Here is a 25,591-nt window from a genome sequence, read left to right on the forward strand (position 1 = left end):
TATTTTTGTTACCAAAATCGGTCCGTGCTAAAATTGAAATCCCACTCTAACTCTTAAAGCCGCTCTTTCGTTGACGCGTGTCCCTTATCCAGCTCTGTGCCTGATTCATAATAGAACTCCTTTCAAGCAAACGTTGATTTACCACCAGAACGTTCGTGGACGCCGAAGCAAAATCGATAATTTTTTTTGCTGCTGGAGCATATTCGGACGTCGTTATAATCGTCTTTTTGGAAATATTACTAGTCGCGAAAATCCACTCGCTAGAGTTGTTCGAAAGTGCTTTTGCATTTTTTAGATACGACTCTATAATCGTACGACGTATTTCAATTGTCGTTTTAAATTAGCTGAATTGCTCCATCAGATCTTTCTCGATTTTTGAAACACTGGTGCAACTATGGGCTAGAATCATCGTGGCCAATTTTGCTAGTGTTTGCTAGTGTTCTGACAAAATATTCGTGACGATAATTTTTGTTGGTTTTTCTTCCAAGAGTTACGTCTGTTTGTACTTTTGATCTGGCGCGGTTTTTAACAGCTTACAAACAATAATTGCTTGTGACATATGTCTTCTTTTGGTTAACGCTTCGATCCCTATCAACTTACAGGGATTTTTATATCAGGATAAGTTCTGTTGGTCGTTCTGCGGAAGCTGAGGCAGAACATACCGGACAAATTTTCGTTGTACGCTCTTAGACGTTAATGAAAAGGCTTGCTTAAGGGGACCATACAATATTGGCGATTTACAGTGTAAACCAATTGATGTTGTTCGAATGTGTTCGAAAAATGTTCCAATTGTGAGCAAAGAACAGTCTACCTTCTCGACTTAAGACCAAGGTCGCGTCATTTATATATAAAGCGAAGGGTGGTGGCTCCAGATTACTACCCTGTGGGACGCCTGACGGATTTGTAAAAACAAGGGATTGGTTATTACTAATTTGCAGAGTCTCGCTGAGCAACCAGTTTCAAAGGGCTTCGTCAGCTTTTTCCATCACCTTCAACCAGGGACCGAAACGGTTACATTTTTTCTGTACATTTGTCAGTATGCAGTGCCATGTCATAATCTCAGCCAATACCGTCACTTCGTATTGTTTCTGTATCGAGAGAGCATATGTCTTGATGTGTTGAAACTAGCTGAATACGTACATGATAATAAGCAAACGTTCTTATTTCACTGTGACCAGTCGAAAAAAAAATGTCACAGTATTTTTTTTCTCTCTGTTGGGTACTCTTACCACTGCGTCCATTATTTTGAACTATTGTGGTATACCTCGTTTTATTATTTTACTATACGCTTCAAGCTTACCTATCACTTATTGAGGAAGTGACAGGCTGGTAGCTGGAGCGAGACATGTGCCAATCAGGGATAACTAGGTTTATGAACCTAGTACCCTGATCGGCGACACAAACCAGATCTCCTCTTTTTGAGATACTGCAGTCTGCGTACTATTTGTGCTCCACGATTGCAGAGCAAGTGTTCTGAGGTTAAATATCATCTTGTACGAAACTGAGATTCCGAAGATGATATTTACTCGGGCGATGTCCTGTCGCAAGACCGGTAAGCTTGCTGAGATCTCTCTTATTGAGGCTCAGCAACTTTTGAGTAACCTAGGGGTGGATACTGGACGTTATATATTTTTTTAGATTGTGTTGTTTTAGATTGTACAGCCATCCTACTGGCCATAACTGTTCGGCTCTCCTTTTGTTTCAGCCCACCCTCCAGCACTCAGTCAGAGATCAGGCAGAGTGAATCTCGACCCGTGAGTAGAGAGTTGGAGCCACATCTTCGTTTGTCGACTCACAACGAGTCGGCGTGTTGAGGATAGACGAGGATCAGGACTGAACCTTTGCTAGCGCATCGTTCAAGTCCTGCTCCTCCCCTACTCTTCTCTCCACTTAATTCGTTTCTTTATTTTTTCGGCAGAGAGAGCTTATGACCGGCTTGATGCAGCAAGGGCAAATTGCTGTGGAGGGCGCCCTGGTACTCCACAGGCTCCGTTGCAGCGAGAGAATTTATAGAACCCCCTCCACCATTCATCCCTCGACACGGGTCGCGTCACACATTGGGTTAGTGGTTTATCCATTCAAGTTTTTACATAATAGCCATGGATAAGAGCTATTCGCGTTGACGAACGTAAGCTGCTGCCACCTCTAAAAGTTTACTGTAGGGGTGAAGCGGAATAGGAATTCCTTAAAGAGCGCAAGAGATCGAAACATTTTGGCAGATTTTCACCCACACGTACATACGGGCATTTCTATGAGTGTGCAAGAGATCGATTAATGCCGTCAACGCGAATTACAACCATCTCCTTTAGGGGCTTTGGACCCTCTGCTTTGGTACCTGGGAATCAAGAGAACCTGCAGGCGGAGAATTTACACTTCAGCCTTCGCATGGCTCACAGTATAGAAGTGACAGGCATTTTCCGCTTTTTGCTTACAGTTCTAGCTGGAAATAGTATGGACAAGCGATAGAGAATAAGGTGTAATTATTGATGCGTTTTTCACCTGAAATTTATGTAATGAAAATTGTTGAATTTTTGCACGGTTTTGTAGTTGATCACTACTTTAAAGATCTTGTGAGAATAGCTGCAGTAGAGTTCGTTTACAATTCTGGGAACGTTCTTCGTTGAATGCACATTATTTGGAGAAAAGCTGTAGGCTTACGAATGAAGCAGCAAACGTAGTGGTTGGAGAATTCGCGAAAAAGTGATCATTTGAATCGTTGAGCATCCATGAACATACTCTATTCGCCTGCCTCGCCGATAATGCACGCATCAGCTTTGAATTTTATCACGAACAGATCCTCATTGTGAACATCAGAATTCGTTCACAAATTGAATATTGAGCATTGAGTGTGTTTGATTTAGCGGATATAGCCTGGGGGTACCTGGGGATGTCGGAATGTATTCAAAATAATACTACCACGAAAAGGGAATAGTTTAAAGTAGTGTTAGTGGCTTTACAGCAGCAGCAGAAGGTGGTAATTCGCACTTTTGCGTTGCTCACGATATTCGTATATTCAGCGATGCTATCAAGCGTGAATGTATGTGGCTCATTGTTGTAGGCAAATTGAACCACTCACGTAGCTGTTTTATCATGATAAAAACCGATTGCCGATGCTCGACGTATATATTCATTTTGCGAGTTTTCCGACCTTTGAGCAAACGAGAATACCAAAAACCACTAAGCCTTTTGTCATGCATGGTGCTAGAATGTTGAAGTGTGTCTCTGCCGCTCCGAAGTGTGTGCGACATGACGAGCAAGCGATGTTCTCGTTATTTTCGTATTTCTTCTCGGTGCGTGTGTACTAGAAATCTGCCACATGACAAGATCGCAAGAAATAATGTCAAATGTCTTCAGATTTTGGTCACCAACCAGCATATTTTACGTCCCTGTTCACTATGGGCCAGAAATTAAAATTTCGAGACAAATATATTTGCAGTTAAACGGCATGTTTCAGCTCAATGTGGTCTTCGGAAACTTTTTGAATAGAAAAATGATGCATCTTTTGAAAGGGTTGTCCAATATTTAGGTGTTACTTTAACAACAATTCAAGTAATAACTTTTTGAGTAAACTTTTTTTCACCCTTTTGGTTTCAAAATATTAAATATAAACCAATTTCAAGTATTTTTTCTGAAGACATCAAACTTCTATCTTTCACCCATTTTCAGCAATAGACCTTTGTTTATAAACGACCCCTCAAATCACATTTCTTCTTGTAACATGCTTATTTCAACAGACGGGTCAATGTGATGTTCTAGACAACATTTTGCACATAAAAGAGGAATATTTTTGCTGAAGAATGTTTTGCTTTTTCTGCATTAATCAATAAGATATTACTGATTTTAGGTTAAAAACCGTCTGATGAAAAATCTGTATTTTTTCAAGGGTTTTTCTTCGGAGAAGTAAAATAATAAAATATAGTGCATCTTCCTGAACTATTAGGGTGACAATGAATTCACCTATTAGGGTGATACAAACTTTTGTTTTCGAAAAATAATTTAAAAAAAAAAGTTTTTTTTCTCCAAAAGTTGCAGAACATACTAAAACAAGCAACTTTACTGTATTAAGTAACTATCTATCTGTTACCAGTTGCGAAATATAGTGATTTGTTAAAAAAGAGCAGTTAAAAATCAATTACACTCAATAAATTTGCACACGATTATTTTATTGCTTTCAAATGTTCCACAAAGTTATTCAGTATGTTGAAATACATATTTTCTGTGAAGACTGTTTGACGCTAGGACGCAAATTTATTAAGTTATAAAATGTTTGAAAAAAAAAATCCGCGCTATTCTCAGCCATGGTATTTCCAGGTATTCTCTGAAATACTCATTTGGGCAGATAACTTTAACAATTCCCTACAAATTGGTGCGCAAACTAATTGCAGATGGCTAAGATATTCGGATTTTTCATCAGATGGTTTTTAACCTAAAATCAGTTATATCTTATTAATTAATGCATATAAAGCAAAACAGTCTTCAGCAAAAATATTCCTCTTTTATGTGCAAAATATTTTCTAGAACATCACATTGAGCTGTCTATTGAAATAAATATGTTACAAGAAGAAATGTGATTTGAGGGGTCGTTTATAAACAAAGGTCTATTGCTGAAAATGAGTAAAAGGTAAAAGTTGATATCTTCAGAAAAATTACTTAAAATTGGTTTACCTTTAATATTTTGAAACCAAAAAGGTGAAAAAAAGTTTACTCAAAAAGTTATTACATAAATTGTTGTTTAAGTAACGCTTAAATATTGGACGACCCCTTCAAAATATGCATCAATGTTTTATTCAAAAAGTTGCCGAAAACCACATTGAGCTAAGACATGTCGTTTAACCGCAAATATTTTTGTCCCGATTTTAATTTCTGGCCCACAGTGCTGACTTTAACTATATCATTGCGGGATATATGGGATTACCTACAAATGACCGAAAAACAAAAGGCCGATTCACGAATGGTCGAAACACAATTGGTCCAAATAACAAGTGGCATAATAGATCCAATGGCCGAATCACAAATGACCAAAATACGAATGGCCTAATGTCATATTCGGCACAAATATTGGGTATATGCTGTCCTTACTGGCTACCACTCTTTCGGACTCATCTACGGGATAATCCCTACTAGCCAATAAGCCTAGGGAAGTGCATGCAACTAAATAGAAGTGGTTTCTGTGACGGGGCTACCCACCGTTGCTGTGTTGCTTATTTTGTTTTTGTTTGATTAAAGTTATTTTTTAACTGCTTTCCAATTCAATTTTTTTATTAAAATAAAACGCCTAAATGCATAAGGCATTCCGAGAAAATTCGTCTTTTCGTGTCGAGCCTTTCGAGACACAGCCAAATAGGAGTTCGGTTTTTCATGATTCGGGCTTTTGTGAATGTTTGTGGCCATGAATTGGCCATTTGTGTTTCGTCCATTCGGTACCAGCCCGATACTTGTTGTAGTGCGTCTTTCTCATTCGTGATCTCTGTGATGTTCTGGATAGAGTAATAATTTGTCGACTCATTAAGCAGCCAAGGAGTTGCGTGTCACCTACTATTCTCGGTCATTGTAATGTTCGATGTTGTGGTTTAAGAGATGCATTAAAAAACGAACGGATTTTAGCGAGTGTTTGAGCGATTACCCTACCGTCTGGCGGTGAAACTTCCTATACATCGCCAATTAAAGCGACCCTATTGGACACAGAAAATGAACAGACAAATGACAGCGTGATCAGCTCATTTGCACGGGCTAATATAAAATGGCTGAAACACAAATAGCCGATATCTAAATGGCCGTGCTTCAACAACTGTCACAGAAGGCCGAATCTCGGAAGACCGAACCCCTATTTGACCGAAATACGAAAGACCGAATTCCTATTTGGCCGAGTCTCAAAACATTTTGAATAGATTTTTTCATCTATTTTTTTTCGAATTTAGAACGCACCCCTGAAGAACCCTTATCAGTTGCTATTTACCGTGTCAGTAGTAAATGTTTCCTGGATGATTCAGGGCGAGATGGCCACAAGTCGCGAGTGTTCGCTGGTGACCGGCTGTCGGAAACGCCTCCCCGTAGAAACCACTTCTATGTAGGTGCATGCATTTTCCTACGTTTACTGACTATTATCCCTTAGTTGAGTCGGAATGAGTGGTAGAGAGTAAGGATAACATATACTCAACATTTGTGCAGGTTGAAGGTCATTCGTGTTTCGGTCATTTTAGACTCGGCCATGAGTTCTATTATGCCATTTGTTATTTCGATCTTTTGTGTTTCGGTGACTTGTGATTCGGCCACTCGTAGGTAATCCCATTTCCCACACAATTTGCACAACCATGGCGAAAAGAGTTAAGCAACTGCTCGATGCACCACGCCAGAACGAAGAAGTTGGACATCGTGCAGCACTTCATGTCCGCCAGATATAGCCGATGCGGCAGTTACAACATCCGCTCCTATCTGGAGAAAGGCGAGAGCGTCGAACGAAAGTCTCATTCCGAACACCCGACGGTACTGCGCGTAATGAAGCTGAAGAGGAAGAACTCGACCAGGGTGGCCTGATCGTTCCACGCCTTGGACCGGGAGCTCGAAGCAACCGGTTAAATGATAAAGAAGAACCATGCTAAAATGGACATTTTATGCGAAAGTGTCAGTCGAGGTCGGTCGTTTGAGCAGCAGGCATTCACCTAGTAGGAAAGTTCAGTACTATTATCTGGTGTTGAATATCAAGGATCGCAGAGCTTTTTGGCAGTCTTCCGTGGCGTACCCTAACGAAGCAATGGTGCTTCAAGTCTGCACAGAATATTCTCCATTCTGGTGGGATGAGAAACTTGATACAATTTAAAAATATGCATATGCGCAGTGGAAAAGGTGCGAGATTGTTCCCTTAAATCACATTGGATGAATCGATAAAGCTGCATAGTCCACCGTTTCAACATCTATGACATCCGATTTTGACCATGACCATAAAGTGAACTGCGGGATCAAAACCGGCTGCTATTTGTGTGAATCATATTCATGAAACTACTAACTTCTTATGCATTAAAGCAGCGTGAGGTGAGTTGGACGAAATGATTTGAACCAACCAGCTTAACACTAGGTTGAAGCTAAGTCGGCCTGTAGGAGAACGTAGTGTGTTATGGCATATATTTAATAAGTATGACTGAGTAAGGTGATGGCTATCTAGACACAAATCTTCCACATGATTGTGAGGAATGTGCTGCTCGAACCAAAAATGCTGATACCTGAAGGTGATAGCTAATGAAACGTAGACAGAAACATTACAACATTACAAAGACTTATTTACGGCGATTTAAAGTCCAAAGAAACTCACATTAACTTGAAAATTATCATGCCGCATTATAACAATGAAATAATAATGGAAATACACATAAAAATTAATATCTGTACTAGTAATTGAAAAAATTGTCACATTAATACCAAAGGATTAGTTGATGCTCTCGATGCGGCATCAGAAGTGAAGCTTGCATGAAGTGAAGATTTATGATCACTTGGACAGTTGATACTGTCGAACCATATTTTCCAAAAGAACACGAGGATTCGGCATCAGCTGGGGACGAAAAGCATCCTGCAAAATTCAACCTCTTGGAATCCTCGGAAACACAAATCTAATTTTGCCCATCGTAAATAAGTAATCGTAATAAGATTTACTTTCCATCTTGTTTCCCGTTGGCCGGAGGACAAAATAGATTGGCCTCCGTTACATCATATAACAATTTCCCTGGCAGCTGACAGCACAGCACGGTGATCAGGTTTCCATCATTCGCGGCTCATTTAGTTTGTCCACTGGCCACGGCAGGGATGGTTTCTGTGACACTCTCTTATGGGGCTGGGTATCCATAATTCAGTAGCCAATTTCTGTAGCATAGCTTACCGGAGGACATGGGGCGACAAATCTCGAACATCTTCTTGCTTCCGGTGATGTCGCGTCCAAGGCTGTACCGCCGGCTGGAGCTGTCCAAGAAAATCAATCTAATCGCTCTGTTCGCCGGGGTTTATTGATTTGCTATCGTCCTTCGGAACTTTGCTGCTTCGCTGGAAATATGATATCACAGCGAAATCGGAGAAGTTTGTCGGTTCCACGGAGGGTACTGATGATTGCCTCGAATCGGCAGCAATCAGACCCGACCACCGAAAAGAGAACGGCGTTTGCCGGCAGCGGCTGCTGGGGTGAGAAAAGCCAAATTACGCCTTTATACGAATGTATCCGCAGGGAATATGCTGGGAAAATTAAATTATAGACACAGATAATTGCCCTGATCACTTATCTCCGGCAGGACGCTTGATGACGATGATGAGGACCGAAGCCGGCTTGACTGGTGGGCCCGTGCGAGGGCTTATGTTTGCTGAATCGACATCTCCTCTCCGGTAAAAGAGGATTTATGACAGCAACCGAAACCAGCCGGTAGCCGAACGAGGTTAGGACGAGTGTTTCCGTGATTATATTTTTATGTTCACATCCTCATCAATTTTGCTGTGTGATTCGAGCTCCGATTTCGGACTGCCAAATGCTCCTCCCAGCTCGGGCATCGATTATCTACTAATGTTGTGAGCTTTCTGTACACATGAGATGAGGTTGAAAACGACACGAAAGACCGAACTTTGCCATTGCTCACAGCTACTTTCGAAACTATTCGAACAAGAATTTTAATGATAGTTCCCTGTGCCGACCAGTAGACCGCCGTGCTTCCTGCTGCAGGAATCCGATATTAAATTATGTCACCATTTATCTTTCCACCCCTTTCAGCAATGCCGCCGTTGCGTTGCTGCGTTGGAAGGAATCGTTTCGCAGCATTCTGCACCCGAGCTTCATCATGATACTTGCTCCAATTAATAAAGATAAATCAAATGCCACGGAGGAATCTGCTTTAATTGTCGACACTCAATTCATCCTGCTCTAACGTGCACGAGCAGAACACAAAGTACAGTGTCTCGTTCACTCATCGGGGCCGGCCTAGTTGGGGGTATCCTTGAAAGCAAAAGCCGAACCATCTTATAAATTTAATATCACAACCACACGGCTGCTGCTTACATTTCCCAACTCGTCGTAATCGCCGGAGTAGAACGCAGCTCCACCCCTTCGTTACCTGCGTGTTTGTATTTAGCGTGGGTGGCAAGGGTGGCGGAAAAGATTGAGATTAAAAATTGTTTTAATGGTCGATGCTAAATCACATCATTTATATTCGGACTCGTTCCTGCTTTGGAAGTGGAAAATCTTAGCACCACACGGATATGGATGGACGACGGTTGGAATATTTAGGGTGTAAACCTTGAATTTGTTTGGCCATTCACAGTTCGGACCCGAAGTGTGAAGAAGTAACGTATTTCATTTGATTTGGAAGTGGTTCGGAATTCTATTTTAAATACGTCTTGAAGCGATGTCTGTTTTTATGTTTTGAGTTCTTAACCGTAAAATTTTTAGAATGGGTGTTTTTTGGAGTGGTGTTTTTTCGTTAAATACAAAAACCACCATTAAAACATTAATCGCGAAAAAAGGAACGATAAAAAAACGGCCGCCACCCTTTACCTTCACTCAGGAGCAAGGACTAACCGCAAAAGCACTGCTCTGCTCTGCCAAAACAGCGCAGCGCACAGAATCCAATCTCGCACGAGAAAATCTTTTTTTATGAAACTCTAAAAAAAGTTTAATGATAATTGAAATTAAAATTTATCTCGATGGGCCCCATTTTTTCCTCATTTTCTCCGGCGTTGGTTGCTCTCTCTTGTTGGCTCGTTATAAAATTATGGAGAATAAAATCGCGGTTAAACTTGGCGGGGAGTGATTTTTTTTCTGCGGTGGCTGCGGCTCTTCAGGGCATAAGTTGCTAATAATGGCGCGTACCGTCGAAAGTAAAGATTGAAGGAATGCTCTGGCGTAGAGTACGACCACGGCACGGGTATATGTACAGATATAAAGGTACATCCAAGCGGAGCAATTTGGTTGAAAATGATTTTTCCCTGCTCCCGGTTGATTATCCTGTTTCCGAGTTTGAATAAATTTACATCCTCTTCCGGAGCTCGTTTGATTTCACGGTATGATTTCTACGCTCGTCGAAAGTGGAAGATTTCTAGTTGAAAGCCAGTTGGAAAGTCTTGGCTCGAAAATGAAAAATCAATATCCTATTTTCTAGCGCCTGCAGGATTTTCGACTGTGTAGTATTCGTCTTGTCGGTCGAGGTTTAGTCGAGTGAGCAACAGAATGGCATGTGCTCGGTTTTCTCACGACTGTCGGTCGGCTGGCACAGGGGTGGAAAGGGTTTTACCGAATTGGAAAATTGTCACACAACAAAAGACTGTGCCGTTGCTGCCGCCGCTACCGCTGCCGGTTGGTACGTACTTCCTCCTGTGCACAAAGGAACGCCAACAAACCTCAAATTGGGATTAGGAACTCCGCATGGCCGCCGGGGAAAAAAGGGATTTCCTCAAAGGTTCGAACGACACCGAAATCTATTTGTGTTGCCAAAGAGTACAATGGATTTTCACAGATCTTTGACTATGAATAGGATTAGACGATGTAAATGATCAACCCCTTTGCGGCGGGCAACTCGGTTGCCTGTCATTCCCTTACCGTAGCAAGAGAAGTTAGACGAAACATGGAGACTGTCTCGACCTTTAGTTGTTGTCTAAATTGTTAGTTTATGGTCAGGTCGTTTTGGTTTCGGTCTCGGTTACGATTTTTTTCTTTTTTTGCCGGGTGATTGACAAATTTTGTTTGTTCTTTTACCTTCGGGGCAGTGGCTTGAGTGCATGTAAATATGATTCTGTCTCTGTTATCGTCCGAGTTGAAGGAGTTTGCTGACACATGTTATTGGGCAGTAAAGCGATAGCTTGCGTTTTAAACCCAAATATTTACTTTGTAAAGCAGACGATAGTAAAGGTTGGCATAATATTCTTTGCTATCATTTTGTTCAAAAAAACAATTTCTAGACAGCGCTTGAGGTTATTGGAACCTCATTCCAAGTAATTCCGCTGCCTAACCACAAATCACCAATCCTTCTCACAGACTCAGTATCGGATTCTTCAATACTTGATTTCCATTACAAGTCGCGTGCCGCCAGCCGGGGAACCGTGCCTTCTAATCATAACTTGATTGAATTAAGCCATAAACGTCTTCATCCCATTAGTACAGCCGCTTGCCCGGTTCTGTGATTTGTCTCACAACCAAACCAGGCCGCGCCGTCACAGCCGCAGCCACTGTCGGAGTATTAAATCAAAAATCTTTCCACTTTTCAATCTTCCAATTAACTGCTCGTGCCCGTGTGGTGTCCGGGGGTTGATACTGTGGCACGTACTGTGGCCGTCTCGCTTACACAGGCCAGGCCGTAGCGTGATCAAAGTGATTTCCATCTCCCGAGTACCCGAGCAACCCCGCCGAAGCAGCCTCGGCACCTTGCACGCTGACTGTCGCCTGAAGTTTGTTTGCACAACTGCTTTTCGCTGGAATAACACGTGTTATCCCTGGTCGTACTGCTCTGGTTTTCCGGTTCCATTCGGACCGAAACTATACAGCCGTTTACGGCGGCCGGGAAAATTAGTCGAAAGGGGAAATCATAACAGGCGAATTATCCTGCATTATCAAGTCACGTGTCATAACTTTTATGGGTCGAAAAAGTTGCTTACACTAACCAGCCTACAGGCTGCGTTTTGTGTGCGAATTTTTACTGTTATTACTGGGAGTCGTTGTCGTGCACTGGGAAAACTACACCACCCGAAATCGGCCAAAGGACGGACGAGTGCAGACGAACGTGCGCGCTGCGTCAAGTGCACATCATGTGCCGGCAAATCATAATCGTAACAATAATTGGATTACACACCGCTAAAAAAAGAGCATTTCCATGCTCGTGAAAAGCACTTGTTCCCATCCAGAATGTTATGCCAAACTTGAGTGTGTAAGTTTATGAGTTCACTAGTGTTTGCCCTGTTGTCACAACCTTCGAAACAATCCTCCCGCAAGGAAATCAGTCACAATCGTGACATTTGTTGCGAGCCGAGCATACCGACCGGTAGATGTCAAGTGTTTTTTCACGCAAGTTTTGTCTTTTTTACGAGCATGTGCAGAGGAGGCGTACAGGAGTGAGTGCCTCTCTAGCAAGCTTAGGGAACTGACACTGCTGGGAACCGCAAACCAGCTACACCACACAATTGTTTATTCAAAGGCAGATGTGCAGAAATTTCGGGATTGTTATTGTTATGATGGTAAACAACGCTGCTGACACGCAATTCCGCGTTTCCTCCGGCCGATGAAAAGCGGGATGTTGTTGGTGGTGGATTTTGCTGAAAGATTTGCTTAACCGGAGCGTTTGCGCTGTAAGAAATTTTCTATTAAATATTAGGTTTTACATTCACCACTGTTGTCCTAATATTTAACACACTCATTACAAACTCGTCGGGTGACGAAAAATGGCGTTATTATTAAAAAAATCGTACTATTTCAGAATAATGAATCGTTTCACAATTTAACTGGAGTAAAAAGTCATACGCTTTAAAATAGGTATACTCTTCAGTCGATCACGAATAAACGGCTTGTGATTACTTGGGAGACTGGTGGAAAACTGTGCGGATACGAGAATAACTAAAATGGGTGAGTAGGGTTTATTTCTAATTCCCGTCATAGTAAGGAAAGCCACTCTAATTTTCATCATTTCTTAGGTGGATTTAATGAATATTCCAAAAGTTCTGCTGCTGGTTTCACTCAAACACACTTACCTTCCGATCCGTGCCCTTTGAATTCACTAAAAAGCGATTATTAAAGCATTTTATTCAAATTACGCAACTGATTTTATTTCTTAAATACGTCGTACCGTTTTAAAATCCGTCCATCAAGATTTTTCATCGTCCGAACTCAAAATCTCAACAATGTGTATGTAGCTAACGCGCATGTATTTGTGTAAGACGGCATGGCAAATGTTATTCTGCAAAATTTCGCAGGTCATGCAAGTTTTCTCGGCTGCAGAATTACAACAATGCGTTGCGTGAGTTATTTTCATTTTATGAATGACGAAAATTGAAACGATTAGTCGACATTTTCTTCGTCGCACGAAAAAACGTAGGAAATTTGGTTGCTAGGAATTCTTTAATGAAAAATGGCATTCAAATAAATCTCAGCTCACTTTGATTGATCACGTATAATAGTCAATTTTGCATTGTGTATCATAAAAATCGCTGATATTTTTAATAATTTGTGTTGGATAGGACGGGAATAGGCAATTACGACGAAGCAACAACATACTCTAAATATTAAAAAAATCAGTCAGTTTCTATACCCGATAGGGTGTAAATGGAAATGGTTCCTTGGTTCATTAGGAATCTACGTTCATGCCATTCCAATGACTAAGACATTACTAGCCTTTCCGAATGCAAATAATTGAAGTCTGGCGCGTCTCGGGCGTCACCGGCACGCCTCTTGTAGTAGAAACGGAAGCCATTTGGCATAGCTTTGATTACATGTTCATGAAGAAGAAGAACTGGTGCAAGGTTCGTCAAAATATTACGCCACTTTGTTGCGGAGAACTACCAAACGATTACTATCCTGAATGCCACCTACAAAGTGCTGTCCCAAGTCATCTTCCGTCGACTATCGCCAGTAGCCAATAGATTTGTGGGAAGCTCTCAGGTCGACTTCATGGAGGGTCTGTCTACAGTGAATCAAATCTTTACCCTGCGGCAGACTCGCGAATTCCGAGTTCCCACGCATCACCGATTTCAATGCCGCATATGATAGTGTAAACCAACAAGAGCTATGGAAAATTTTGGACGAAAACGGCTTTCCGGGTAAGCTTACTAGACTAATCATGGTTACGATGGATGGGGACTAGTGCTGTGTAAGAATCTCGGGTGGATTGTCGGACCCATTCGAATCTCGCAGGGGACTCCGACAAGAAGATGGTCTTTCCTGCCTGCTATTCAACATTGCGCTTGTAGGTGTTATAAGACTAGCGGAAATCCAAATGCGGGGCACGATTTTTCCAGTCAATTTCTCTGCTTTGTTGGCGACGTGGATGCTGGCGGCAGAACATTTGAGACGTTAGAAGATCAGTACACCAGACTAAAACGCGAAGCTGAGAAGATTGGGTTGCAGATAAAAACGTCTAAAACGAAGTATATGCTGGCGGGTAAGACCTAACGTGACCTGGCCCGCTTGGGCAGTACCGTGGTAATCTACGGGGATGAATTTGAGGTAGTCGACGAGTTCGTATACCTTGGCTCACTGGCAGCAGACAACAATACCAGCCGTGAGATTAAAAGGTGTATTATCAACGGAAGTAGGGCCTACTACGAACTCCACAAACACTTGCGGTCGAACAATCTGAACCCCCGTACAAAGTACACACTGTATAAAATGCTAATTAGACCGGTTGTCCTCTATGGACACGAAAGGTGGACACTGCTACGGTGGTGGACCTACGAGCACTCGAAGTTTTCGTACGGTGGGTACTAAGAACCATCTTTGGTGGCGTGCAAAACAATGATGTATGGAGGTAAAGAATGAGCCTCGAGCTCGGGCGTCTTTACGGCGAACCCAGTAATCAGAAAGTGGTTAAAGCGGGACGGATACGTTCGGCAGACATGTCGCTAGAATGCCGGACAACTATCTTACAAAAGTGGTTTTCGCATCGAATGCGGTAGGAACAAGACAAAGAGGTGCACAGCGACAAAAGCGAGGTGGCAAAATCAGGTGGAGCGAAATCTGGCGAGCACTGGGTGCTCGTGGAACTGGAGACCAGCTGCCATGGACCGAACTAGATGGAGGAATAATGCTACGCAAGTCTTGTCATAAGAAGTAAGACTAACTAAATAAGTAAATTTGACTCACTTGGACTTGGATTTGGACTTGGACTTGGACTTGGACTTGGACTTGGACTTGGACTTGGACTTGGACTTGGACTTGGACTTGGACTTGGACTTGGACTTGGACTTGGACTTGGACTTGGACTTGGACTTGGACTTGGACTTGGACTTGGACTTGGACTTGGACTTGGACTTGGACTTGGACTTGGACTTGGACTTGGACTTGGACTTGGACTTGGACTTGGACTTGGACTTGGACTTTGACTTGGACATGGACTTGGACTTGGACTTGGACTTGGACTTGGACTTGAACTTGGGCTTGGGCTTGGACTTGGACTTGGACTTGGACTTGGACTTGGACTTGGACTTGGACTTGGACTTGGACTTGGACTTGGACTTGGACTTGGACTTGGACTTGGACTTGGACTTGGACTTGGACTTGGACTTGGACTTGGACTTGGACTTGGACTTGGACTTGGACTTGGACTTGGACTTGGACTTGGACTTGGACTTGGACTTGGACATGGACTTGGACTTGGACTTGGACTTGGACTTGGACTTGGACTTGGACTTGGACTTGGACTTGGACTTGGACTTGGACTTGGACTTGGACTTGAACTTGGGCTTGGGCTTGGACTTGGACTTGGACTTGGACTTGGACTTGGATTTGGACTTGGACTTGGACTTGGACTTGGACTTGGACTTGGACTTGGACTTGGACTTGGACTTGGACTTGGACTTGGACTTGGACTTGGACTTGGACTTGGACTTGGACTTGGACTTGGACTTGGACTTGGACTTGGACTTGGACTTGGACTTGGACTTGGACTTGGACTTGGACTTGGACTTGGACTTGGACTTGGACTTGGACTTGGACTTGGACTTGGACTTGGACTTGGACTTGGACTTGGACTTGGACTTGGACTTGGACTTGAAGTTGGACTTGGACTTGGACTATCTTTTTTTGATCTTTTTTGTTTTCGCGCCTTCTGCACACATTTAAACGTCTTTTTATCGTGTTTTAGTTATCTTTGTCGTATTTAGTCAGATTGTTTTGGAACTAAGTTACTTAGATATTTTTGATTTTTATTTTGTTGGAGTTCGTCACCGTGAATTTTATATATCAATTTTGTTGATTTTTTCGGTGAAAGTAAAAACTATGATGCTTTCAGCGGACGTTTCGACTTACTATCCTTCAGTCATTGACTGTCCTTCAGAACATTGACATTGACATTGACTGGATAACTGGTTATAGAGGACGACGCAGTGAGAATAGATGTTTAATGCGTAGTCAATGACTGAAGGATAGTAAGTCGAAACGTCCGCTGAAAGCATCATAGTTTTTACTTTCACCGAAAAAATCAACAAAATTGATATATATATATTTTTGATTTTTGATTTTTAAAACCTGCCATCTTTCGAAACCCTTGTAAAATTTGTAGATCGCCAGCGCATATGTTCGCGTCCGACGAATCGGTCGAGTTATAACAGCTTTTTTATAATAAACATGTTTCACTCTCTGTCGCGTACTGTTGTGTTTTACCGTTTATCGTTTTTGCATTTATCGTTACGTATATAGTTTGTTTGGGCGTTCTTGTTGGATCGCGTACGGTTTGGTATCAAGTTGGTGCGTGTGAACTTGTCATTAATCCTAAAAAAAATTCTTATAAATTTACGGCTGAGACGAAGTAGCAACACTCCTTTCGTCGGACGTCTGGAGTTTAATTTGCTATCACGAACAAAATGATAAATCATAATTTGAGCTAGCTAATAAATCACCAAGAAACAATTCTCCATGCTTTTAGCTGTTGAATTTTCAGCTGATTATAAATCAACGGACAATAAACTGTAATAAAAATCTTCAAATCTGTAAAACAAAAATATAAAACACTTTATCTTTTAAATCTATACTATTAGTACTAAGCGTGTAGGGCCCATCTACTAACAACAATTCCTTTCCCGAAATACTTGTGAAGATGCAGAGGATTCCCTGGTCTTTAGTAGCAACAAGTATTGGACTAACATTCCTTCCCATCTCACCAGGACCCGCATTCGGACGTGTCCGGCGTCGGTATTGATCAGCATGCAGGGACCTGATAATGTTGCACAATGAAAAATAGCCTGCTGTCCCAAGTACGCTTTTTCCAACCATCATTTTGCAATTTTCATCGGTCCTGGTCAATAACGGAGTAGCAGCACACGGGCGGTATCCTATGCTTATGCTTATGCTTTTAGCCAGATTGTTTTGGCACTGTTTTGGCTTTTTTCGTCTTCTTATTGTTGTCTTTTCGATACGTTTTCACCACTTTTTAATTTTTTTTTGTCGTCTGTTTACGTATTCGTCATCTTTTTGTGATCTCTCTGTCGTATTATTGATGTTGTTGTTATTTTATTTGAGTGGTTTCATCACTTGCATTCGCCTCTATCTTTGTCGCATTTTTGCTCTTACTTGGTACCGATTTCACCGACAACAGCAACAGTCTTTAAGCCAACAAAAATGTTTCATTATCGCTTGTATTTTTTATATTTTTTTCGTCGATTTGCTGCTATTTTGGCGTCTTTGGCGCTATTTAGCTATTGAGTGATCGACATGTTTTTATTTAGTTTTATGCGTGCTTGTATGTAATGGGGTTTACCCTTCCTTCAATGCTTATTCTACCCACTCGTTCGCCACTGCAAAGCCAAAGCAAAGTCATGGGTATAACCGTCCTGTTGAGAACTTGACCCTTCTTTATCGACAGATTTCGCATCCGGCTATTAGAGTACTGGAAAATTACGGGGCTAGTGCATCGATCCTACTGACTCAATAGCAGCACCTTCCAGTTGAGTTTCGAACATACGACGACTGGCTTATTAGACCAGTATTGTACAGCTAAGTTAACTGGGCGGGCCCCCCACATTCCTCACAGTGTTCCCCACTGCCAGTCTCCAATTATGGTCGTCGCTGTTGAAGATTCATTGCGTTCCTTTGACCGGTACAGTTAACTATAAGAGTGACTTTTGCACTGTCGAGAGGTTTCATTGGGGTAATACAGAATGCAGTGTGAAGGAAGAAGGGTAATGAGGGGCCTAACGACAATCCCAGGCTAAAGTCACTAGACATCGAATGGTCTGATCCTACTTTGAACCCACGACCACTTGTGAAGCAAACTCGGTAACCGTGGTTGGGTGTTCATGTGGTTTGGTGAGGGAGATTGATTCGAACGGCAATATGATCTAAGTGTTTGCATTCTAATAGTGAATAGAGTATTCAGCAGCTAATTCGGAGTTGTTGAATATATCCGGTTGACGTCAAGACGATTACGTCATGATTCGATGAAGATGTCGCTAGAGAAGGCTCTTTAATTTTACTGTCCATACCACCAACATTCTGGTATTAAATCATTTACTGGGATGCCGAAACATCGTCGCGGTTTACCGAAGGTTAAAGCTGATCCGATGTTCCATTCGATGGCTGATATATCATGGTAAGTTTTTTCAATTTCCACTGGAAATCAAACCAGTATTAGTTTAGGAGGCACTAAGAGATTGGAAGACCCCGACGCCACCCCCTCACACAGTGCCGGGCCGACTGACGAACCGTGGCTGCAATGGCACCACTATAGTAGGAGAATCGACAGTTTTCATGATATCAGCGACGATTAATCCCCATATTCGATGAAACTAATTCGTCTGACTTGCGTAGCAAACACCGATCTTTATCGTACCTTGGTGGTGAACAAGAAAATGTACAGCTAAAATCGGAGAATGGATAAACGGTTTAACTGCTCAAAATTGTTTATTTTTCGCTAAAGACGGGTTGGAAGATCCTTTCTCTATACCCACACACAGACCCGGGATGACTGACAATCGCAGGCTGTCTGGGGAGCCCTTCCCCCGAAACATTTTGATACAAATAGTGTTGTATGCATATTTTAGTCGTTTAGAACTACAACGTATCAAACTTTGTATCGTTTTGTATCGGAATGAAAAGAATCCTTATACCATTGTCTAAATATTTTCTGAAAGTGTTAGGGTTTCTGAAAGTGTTGGATGAACTTTAAGAGCCGATTTAACAAGCATTTGATAATCTATTTCACAACAAAACGTAAAGATGACGTGGTCACAGACATTTTTGTGTCACAAAAGAATGCAATTAATACGGAGTACTTGTGGTTTCAACAAGACGGCGTAGCATGCCACAACCAATTTATTATTAATTGAACCCGTAAGTTAACCTCCAAGATTATGCCATTTAACGCCAATGGATTATTTTTTTGGGGTCATGTGAAGTGTCTAGTTTACACCGCTAAACCACAGAGCCATTAGAAGACAATATTCGCAACGTTATCAATAATATGAAGCCTCGAATGCTGCAAAAAGTGCTCGAACATTGAACTTGCTTCGAGCCTGCCATAGTAGCCACCAGCCAGAAATTATATTCAAATGAAAATAGCAACGGATTATTTTTTAAATGGGTCCTAGTTCTATATTTCTATAAAAGCACGCTTAATCTTAGCTTGAACACTATCTGCATTAACAAAGAAATTTCAAGCCTATAGTAGGACTCCCTTAAGAAACTAATAGTTTTGCTGTTGTTATTTTTGCTTATCAGCTTATGACGCATATCACTAAAAAACTAGTTTGTTAAATCAGTGTAAGTAAGCTTGTGTTAATGCAATCTTTATTGCATAATGACTGTTGAAATATTGAGTTTGGTGCAACTGTTAAAGTTGTGTGACATGTATTAAATCACATCCATCCGACAGAGTTAAAATATACATATTTATTCAAAGAGAAATCCATCATGTTTGTAGAATATTTTTACTGAATCTCTACCGGTACCTTTGGTTTCTAATAAAATACTCCGCTAATGACCTTATGATCTTTACACTGAAACCATGCCCAAGTGATTCAGTATCAAATGCTAGCAAAGCAAAATCGAGGTCATCCAAATAAAATCCGACCGTCAAGAGTTGCTGATTCCCAGTTGCCATCCATCCAGTAGCACATATCATCCATCGCATACCGCACCAACATTGTAGCGATTTCCAGCGAAACTCGCACACACGTAATTCCCTACAGGCTCGACTGGCACAGCCCTTCAGTGACCTTTCAGCAGATATCCAGTTCTGTTTCCTAATAAAAACAGAAACAAAAATACTAGCAGACGCTCGCCCCCCGCACACGCACGCACACACACGCACACACACCCACGCAACCGTTTTCCCTTCCCCACTCTCATTCTTTTGGCTACCTTTCAATCCCAACCGACCGACTGACTATCTGGTTCCGGAGCGCCTATTAACACATTTCACACATATTCAGCAGAAACAAACGCTCGCTTATCACTTCACTGCTGCTGGGCTGCAGACACTGTCCCTGTCCCAAAAGGACCAGGTTCAAGCCCAGATTGTGCCAGATGATAACCATTTGTCAGTCCGGTAATTTTATTTAATCTACTTATTTTATTACGTCGTCCTACGGAACTCGAGCGGTGCTTCCTTCCGAAGCTGCCTTTTTTTTCGGGTTTTATGCTTATGCGAACATCACCCCTCCTGTCTGCACCGCAACGCGTAACGCAACGCAACGCAACGCATCGCAGCGGGTGGTTAAGTGCAGCCTACATGCTTAATGTTATGCGCAATTTATAATTATTATTTTCCAATAGTCTACGCTGGCTGCAAGGATGGTGTCTGCAAGGGCGCGTGTGTTTTGCTTTCGTTTGTTAGGACTGCTGAGAGGTTGGCCAGATGAGCGAAAATAGCAATTATGCAAGGCGTGGTGGTGCCCGGTAAAAATGGGACACCGTCGGGACGTGCGTTCAACCTCTGCTCGGCAGATTAGAGAGATAATTGTGGCTTCCGATTTCAAGTGCGACATATGGCCACATAGCACCGTGGATGGATGAATGGCAAGCGGTGTGGATTGCCATAATCTTCGATTGGGATGATTATGTACGGAAGTTCAAAGGGTCAGTCAGCTAATCTAAAGTTTTTCACCACAAAAAAAGACGAACGGAATGGATAGGGGATCATAGTGAAGCACTTTTCACGGTCAATTAAATTCAAAGGACATCAATAACGTAGGTGTTAATCAATGCATTTGCAATGGAAGGTAAATTATGGAAAATGAATCACTTACCAGTATGAATGTAGGTATGCTTCTTCATGTCGCTTTTCTGGTGGAACCGTTTCCCACAGAACCCGCACGGGTAAGGCCGGGTGTCACTGTGAATCAGCAGATGCGTCGACAAGGTACTGGATCGCTTGAAGGCCTTCCCACATTGCTTGCACTCGAACACTTTCTCTACACTATGCACAGCCCTGCGAACGATGTCCAAAAACACAAATGAAATGAAAGATAGAGTGCGTTGTTTCCACAGCAAACATGAGATCAGCAACAAGTCATCTCGGTCGCTCTTACCTATGTTGACTTAAACTAATCTCGTGCCCGAAGGTTTTGTTGCACAGCTCACAGGCGTACGGCCGTTTGCCGTTGTGCGCTCGCCGCGCGTGTACTTCTAGTCCGTGAGGGGTAGTAAAGATTTTGTCACATTTAATACAAGTATAAACATCACCTAAGGGTCTCATACCTGGTCGCATCAGCAGGTGATGCGGGTGATGCGGATGGCCAAAGTCCAGATGGGCTATCGAAGGACCGTTCGCTCCACCCGCACCCCCACCGGCCACAACGGCCGCATTCTGTGCCATGAAATGCCGCAACCGGAGGATGTCTTCCGGCGTCGAAGGGTGATAGCTGTGAAATAGATAGTGGTTAGTCCCGGAGGAATCAGGTGCAACTCCGAGGGTGTGTCTAATTTACTTGCTTAAGGCGGGGTTCAGTTGGTGACCTTGCTGCTGCAGCATGGCGAAGAATGGAAACGGATGAAACAGTGGTCGGTTGAGCAAACTTTGCTCGTAAAATTGGCTATAGTTGGGTCTGTAAAAAAAAGAAACTAACTTCAGTTTGATGTTGGGTAAGTTCAACAGTAGACAGCACCTGACACACTCGAACGAACCGTTCGATAAAGGCGACTTTGATTTGGGTTCGTCCTCACGCTTCAGCAAGGCTGATACGGAAAATGCTTCCGAATTTTTCGGGATGTGCGGTATTTCCGTCGTCGGTGATATGCTGATCCGTGGAGGCGGGGGAGAGTCCACTTCTAGCTCTATCGATGACGATCGAGACCGGGTGGACCGATCCCGGGATCTCGATCTGCTGCGCGATCGCGACCGCACGCTGAGGCTACTCGAGTCGTACCCATTGGAGGAAGCATTCGTCACGTGGCTGTGCGACTGGTGGTACACGTTGTTGTTGTCCTCGTCTTCCGATTCATTCTTGACCAGCCGACTGACGCCGAATTTGATTTCATCTGAAAGCAGCCCAGAAAACAACCGAGGGAAAAGAGTTTATTTATTTAACATCACACAATATTAATCACCGATTTGTTTCGCGCTTGTCAACAGGAAAACTAACAACTGCTCGCTTCGGCCGATGCGCCGCCGCGCCCCTACGATTTGCAAGCCCGAAGTAATTTTCACGGTGCATTATCACCGCAATTGGAAAGGATTCATAACGTTTTTCCCTCCTGGCGGCAGTGCGGTGGCAACATTTCGCATCAGGCCCGTAACGAATGGACAGAATGTGACAAACATTGATTGCTCTTGCTGTGTAGGTGCCGCGCATATGTGATACTGGGTTCGGTATGGGCCTACGTCAGAGGGGCGAAGGGTGATTCCCGTCCGTGATCTATTTACGAAAACAGACGCTCTGTTTACAGTGGATTATCGGGTTTACTTCGATACTGAGATGGTACACTCTGAAAATGGTTACTTTGAATATTCATTTCGTTATTTCATTAGTGACCCGATAAATTTTCATTATGATTTCTATATGTATGCATAGAAAAGTTTCTAATCGATTGCTACAAATATCTCTAAAATCCGTAGAAAAATCGCTGCATTATATCCAAAACGTAACTACTTTTCGTTACATGTTATTTTTTCGTACTTCTAAAGTACACCTCAATATAGAAAACAAAAATGTAGTTCAATGTTAAAAGTAGCCAAAACTATTTTCAGCAAAGAACCAGGAAAATGCCGCAGACATCGGAACAGACCCCGCACCCGGATGAGTGGATGTGTACTGTTGTGGATGATGCGCATTCAGATGTTCGAGGGAATCGAATAAGACTAAGACGAAATGTGACAACTAGCTTCTTTGTCTTCTTTTCAGCAGACTTTCGATATTTTTCAAACGTTGCCCAGGAATTTTACCAAAAGTTATGTTCATATTGTTCTTGACAACATTGTTTAGCGTCCTTTAATTTTTTTCATGTTCAGTTAGCGCAACTCACCGCAGAGGAGGAATGGTTGCATATTTTTTTAATACGGTTTACCTTCAGGACATCAATTTGGTCTAGGTTCAGTCGATACAAAAACCTGGGACGGGGTGGCTTGGTTACTTTTTTTCTTAAATCATAATGAACGAAATCGCAGGTACAGTAATCCCCCCAATAAGGACGCTAATACGGACCGCGTTAATGGAAACCGTGTTGATGGAGTCTACGTAGCATATGGGAATTGACTTAATTGGTTCCAACATGGAATAACTCGTGATCTTAATCGTATAGAACGTTGACGTCTTCGACAAAGTTGTTCAGCAGATCGAGGGCTTTTCGTTGGATTGTAGTATTTCGGAATTACCTCACTAAGTGACGCTAGCGTATATGTAATATTTTTGTATATCCTGTGTCTTGCGCTGCTGAGTATCTAGACAGTTGTGGTCTTCGGGAAGGTTACTCAAATGATTGACACTTTCAAGGTGGTATGAAAAGTCAGTTCTGCGCTATTTTCAATACCATCTTGAAGGTGGTAGTCATTTGAGCAACCTTCCCGAAGACCACAACTTTCTAGATAGTCAGCAGTGCAAGATATAGTCTGTATAAGAGTGTTACATATACGCTAGCGCCACGTAGTGAGACAATTCCGCAATACTATAATCCAATGAAAACCCGTTGATGTACTAAACAAACAACTGAAGACATCAACCTTCTATACGGTCAGGATCACGAGTTATTCCATGTTGGAATCAATTAAGTCAATTCCCATTTGCTACACAGACTCCAATAAGGACGTTCGACCGCGTTAATGGAATCACTCGATACCGTCCTTATTGGAAACGTTCTTATTCGAAACCGCGTTATTCGGGGGACTGCTGTATATAAGGTCGTCGTCTGAACGAATGAAAGTAAAAACTGTACTTTTAAATTCTTTTTTTGCTGCATTGCATTGGTTGTGAAATAAAAATTGAAACTCAAATTTTCAATCAATTTTGACTATTGGGCATTTACACCATGGTTATAATTAACGATGCAATTCCATGCAGTATTAAAAATCAGAGAGGTTGTGTACAAGACACGACCGCTAATGTGACGCAGGACTACGTATAAGTCACTTTGTAGGGATTGTAGCATGTATCCATGCATGTAATCATTCGATTCTGCATGTATACATACTATATGCAGCTTATATACATGCTACATGCGTTGTTTGTAACATTTATCAAAGTAGTAACATTGTATAGTCCAATCCTGAATACATTCCAGAGTTATTTCTATGTGCATTTGGAAACAAATTAACAAAATCAAGAACGCAAACTATTGCTTTGCTGCTACTTTACAGATATCAAAGATTGTTTTTATTACCAATCGTTCCACCACGTTGAAGGGATTTTACCAATTCAATCCCATATCACCAGCATTTTTCACTACACTTCTAATGCAACACAAACTTGCGCATCCATACACAATTTAATCGAACACTACAGCTGCTACGCACTTTTCCAAACCAGATATCAAATTCGCCTAGGTTTAAACATCTCACCGTTAAGAATTTTCGATCTGTTGAGACAATGGACTTAAGTCATTTTTGCTGGCACACTTCCCTAACACAGACATCAATTTGGACTATGTTTAATCGCGTTCAAAAGAAATTTGTTGGCACGAAGGGGCGTTGTCACTCTTTTTGCGTATTTCCCAAGCAAGGGCATCAAAATGGTCCAGGTTTAACCACGGTGTTAAGAAATCTTGTTGAAACGAAGAAACTTTGTCACTTGTTTTGGCTTGCTTCTCAAGCAAAGACATCAAATTGGTATAGGTTTGGATCATTGTAATGAACCTTCCAACCAATCACAAAGCGAGGATTTTCAGTTGGACAGTGCTATATTATTTTCAATTTTTCAATAGTAGGGGAATTGTGTATAACGTGCCCCCGTGGCCAACGTGCCCCCCTTCGTTTTTCCCTAAACATTAAAATTAGCGAAACTAAAATGCAAAACCACCTAGAAACCATAGTGTTTGATGGAACTAGTCTACTATGCAAGTATGACAGTTGTCACATGCTGTAAAAACAAAACAAAAATAAATTTGTTTTTAAGCAGCTTCCGATGTAAATTTTGGTGTCATTTTCATAAGCTATTTACTTGTCGAAATCTGTAAAAAACCGGTTGCTGCGATTCGATTGCGTGAAGTGAACTTCAAAAAGACATCCCTGCCAAAAATGACGGTTTGAAACGCTTGATTTGCTTTGGCATTTAATATTTTTTCAAATAAGTAAAAGCAGGCTAATATTCCCCCCATTTAGGTGCTTTTATTAAATAATTCCTAGCATATTCATTCCACAATACTAAATGAAATAAACAATTGCAATTGGGTGTCAGCTTGAATACCAACATATACTCGTACTTGTCACGTTAATTTGGTGAAGCATAACAGAGATATATCCGTTTATTCTTAGGGAGGGCACATTATACACAATTCACCTACGTA

The 25,591-nt window shown here is 42.0% G+C and overlaps 1 protein-coding gene across 1 annotated transcript in view; it reads right to left on the reverse strand.

The window, feature by feature from the left end:
* Nucleotides 1–25,591, reverse strand: part of LOC128742895 (fez family zinc finger protein 1) — a 143,204-nt gene that overhangs the window by 39,613 nt on the left and 78,000 nt on the right. Inside the window, 4 exon segments of the mRNA XM_053839388.1 lie at nucleotides 20,905–21,086; nucleotides 21,187–21,283; nucleotides 21,356–21,702; nucleotides 21,763–22,135. Coding sequence (XP_053695363.1) covers nucleotides 20,905–21,086; nucleotides 21,187–21,283; nucleotides 21,356–21,702; nucleotides 21,763–22,135 — 999 coding nt within the window.

This window comes from Sabethes cyaneus, chromosome 3 (assembly GCF_943734655.1).
Source record: "Sabethes cyaneus chromosome 3, idSabCyanKW18_F2, whole genome shotgun sequence".
NCBI classification, from domain to species: Eukaryota; Metazoa; Arthropoda; class Insecta; order Diptera; family Culicidae; genus Sabethes; species Sabethes cyaneus.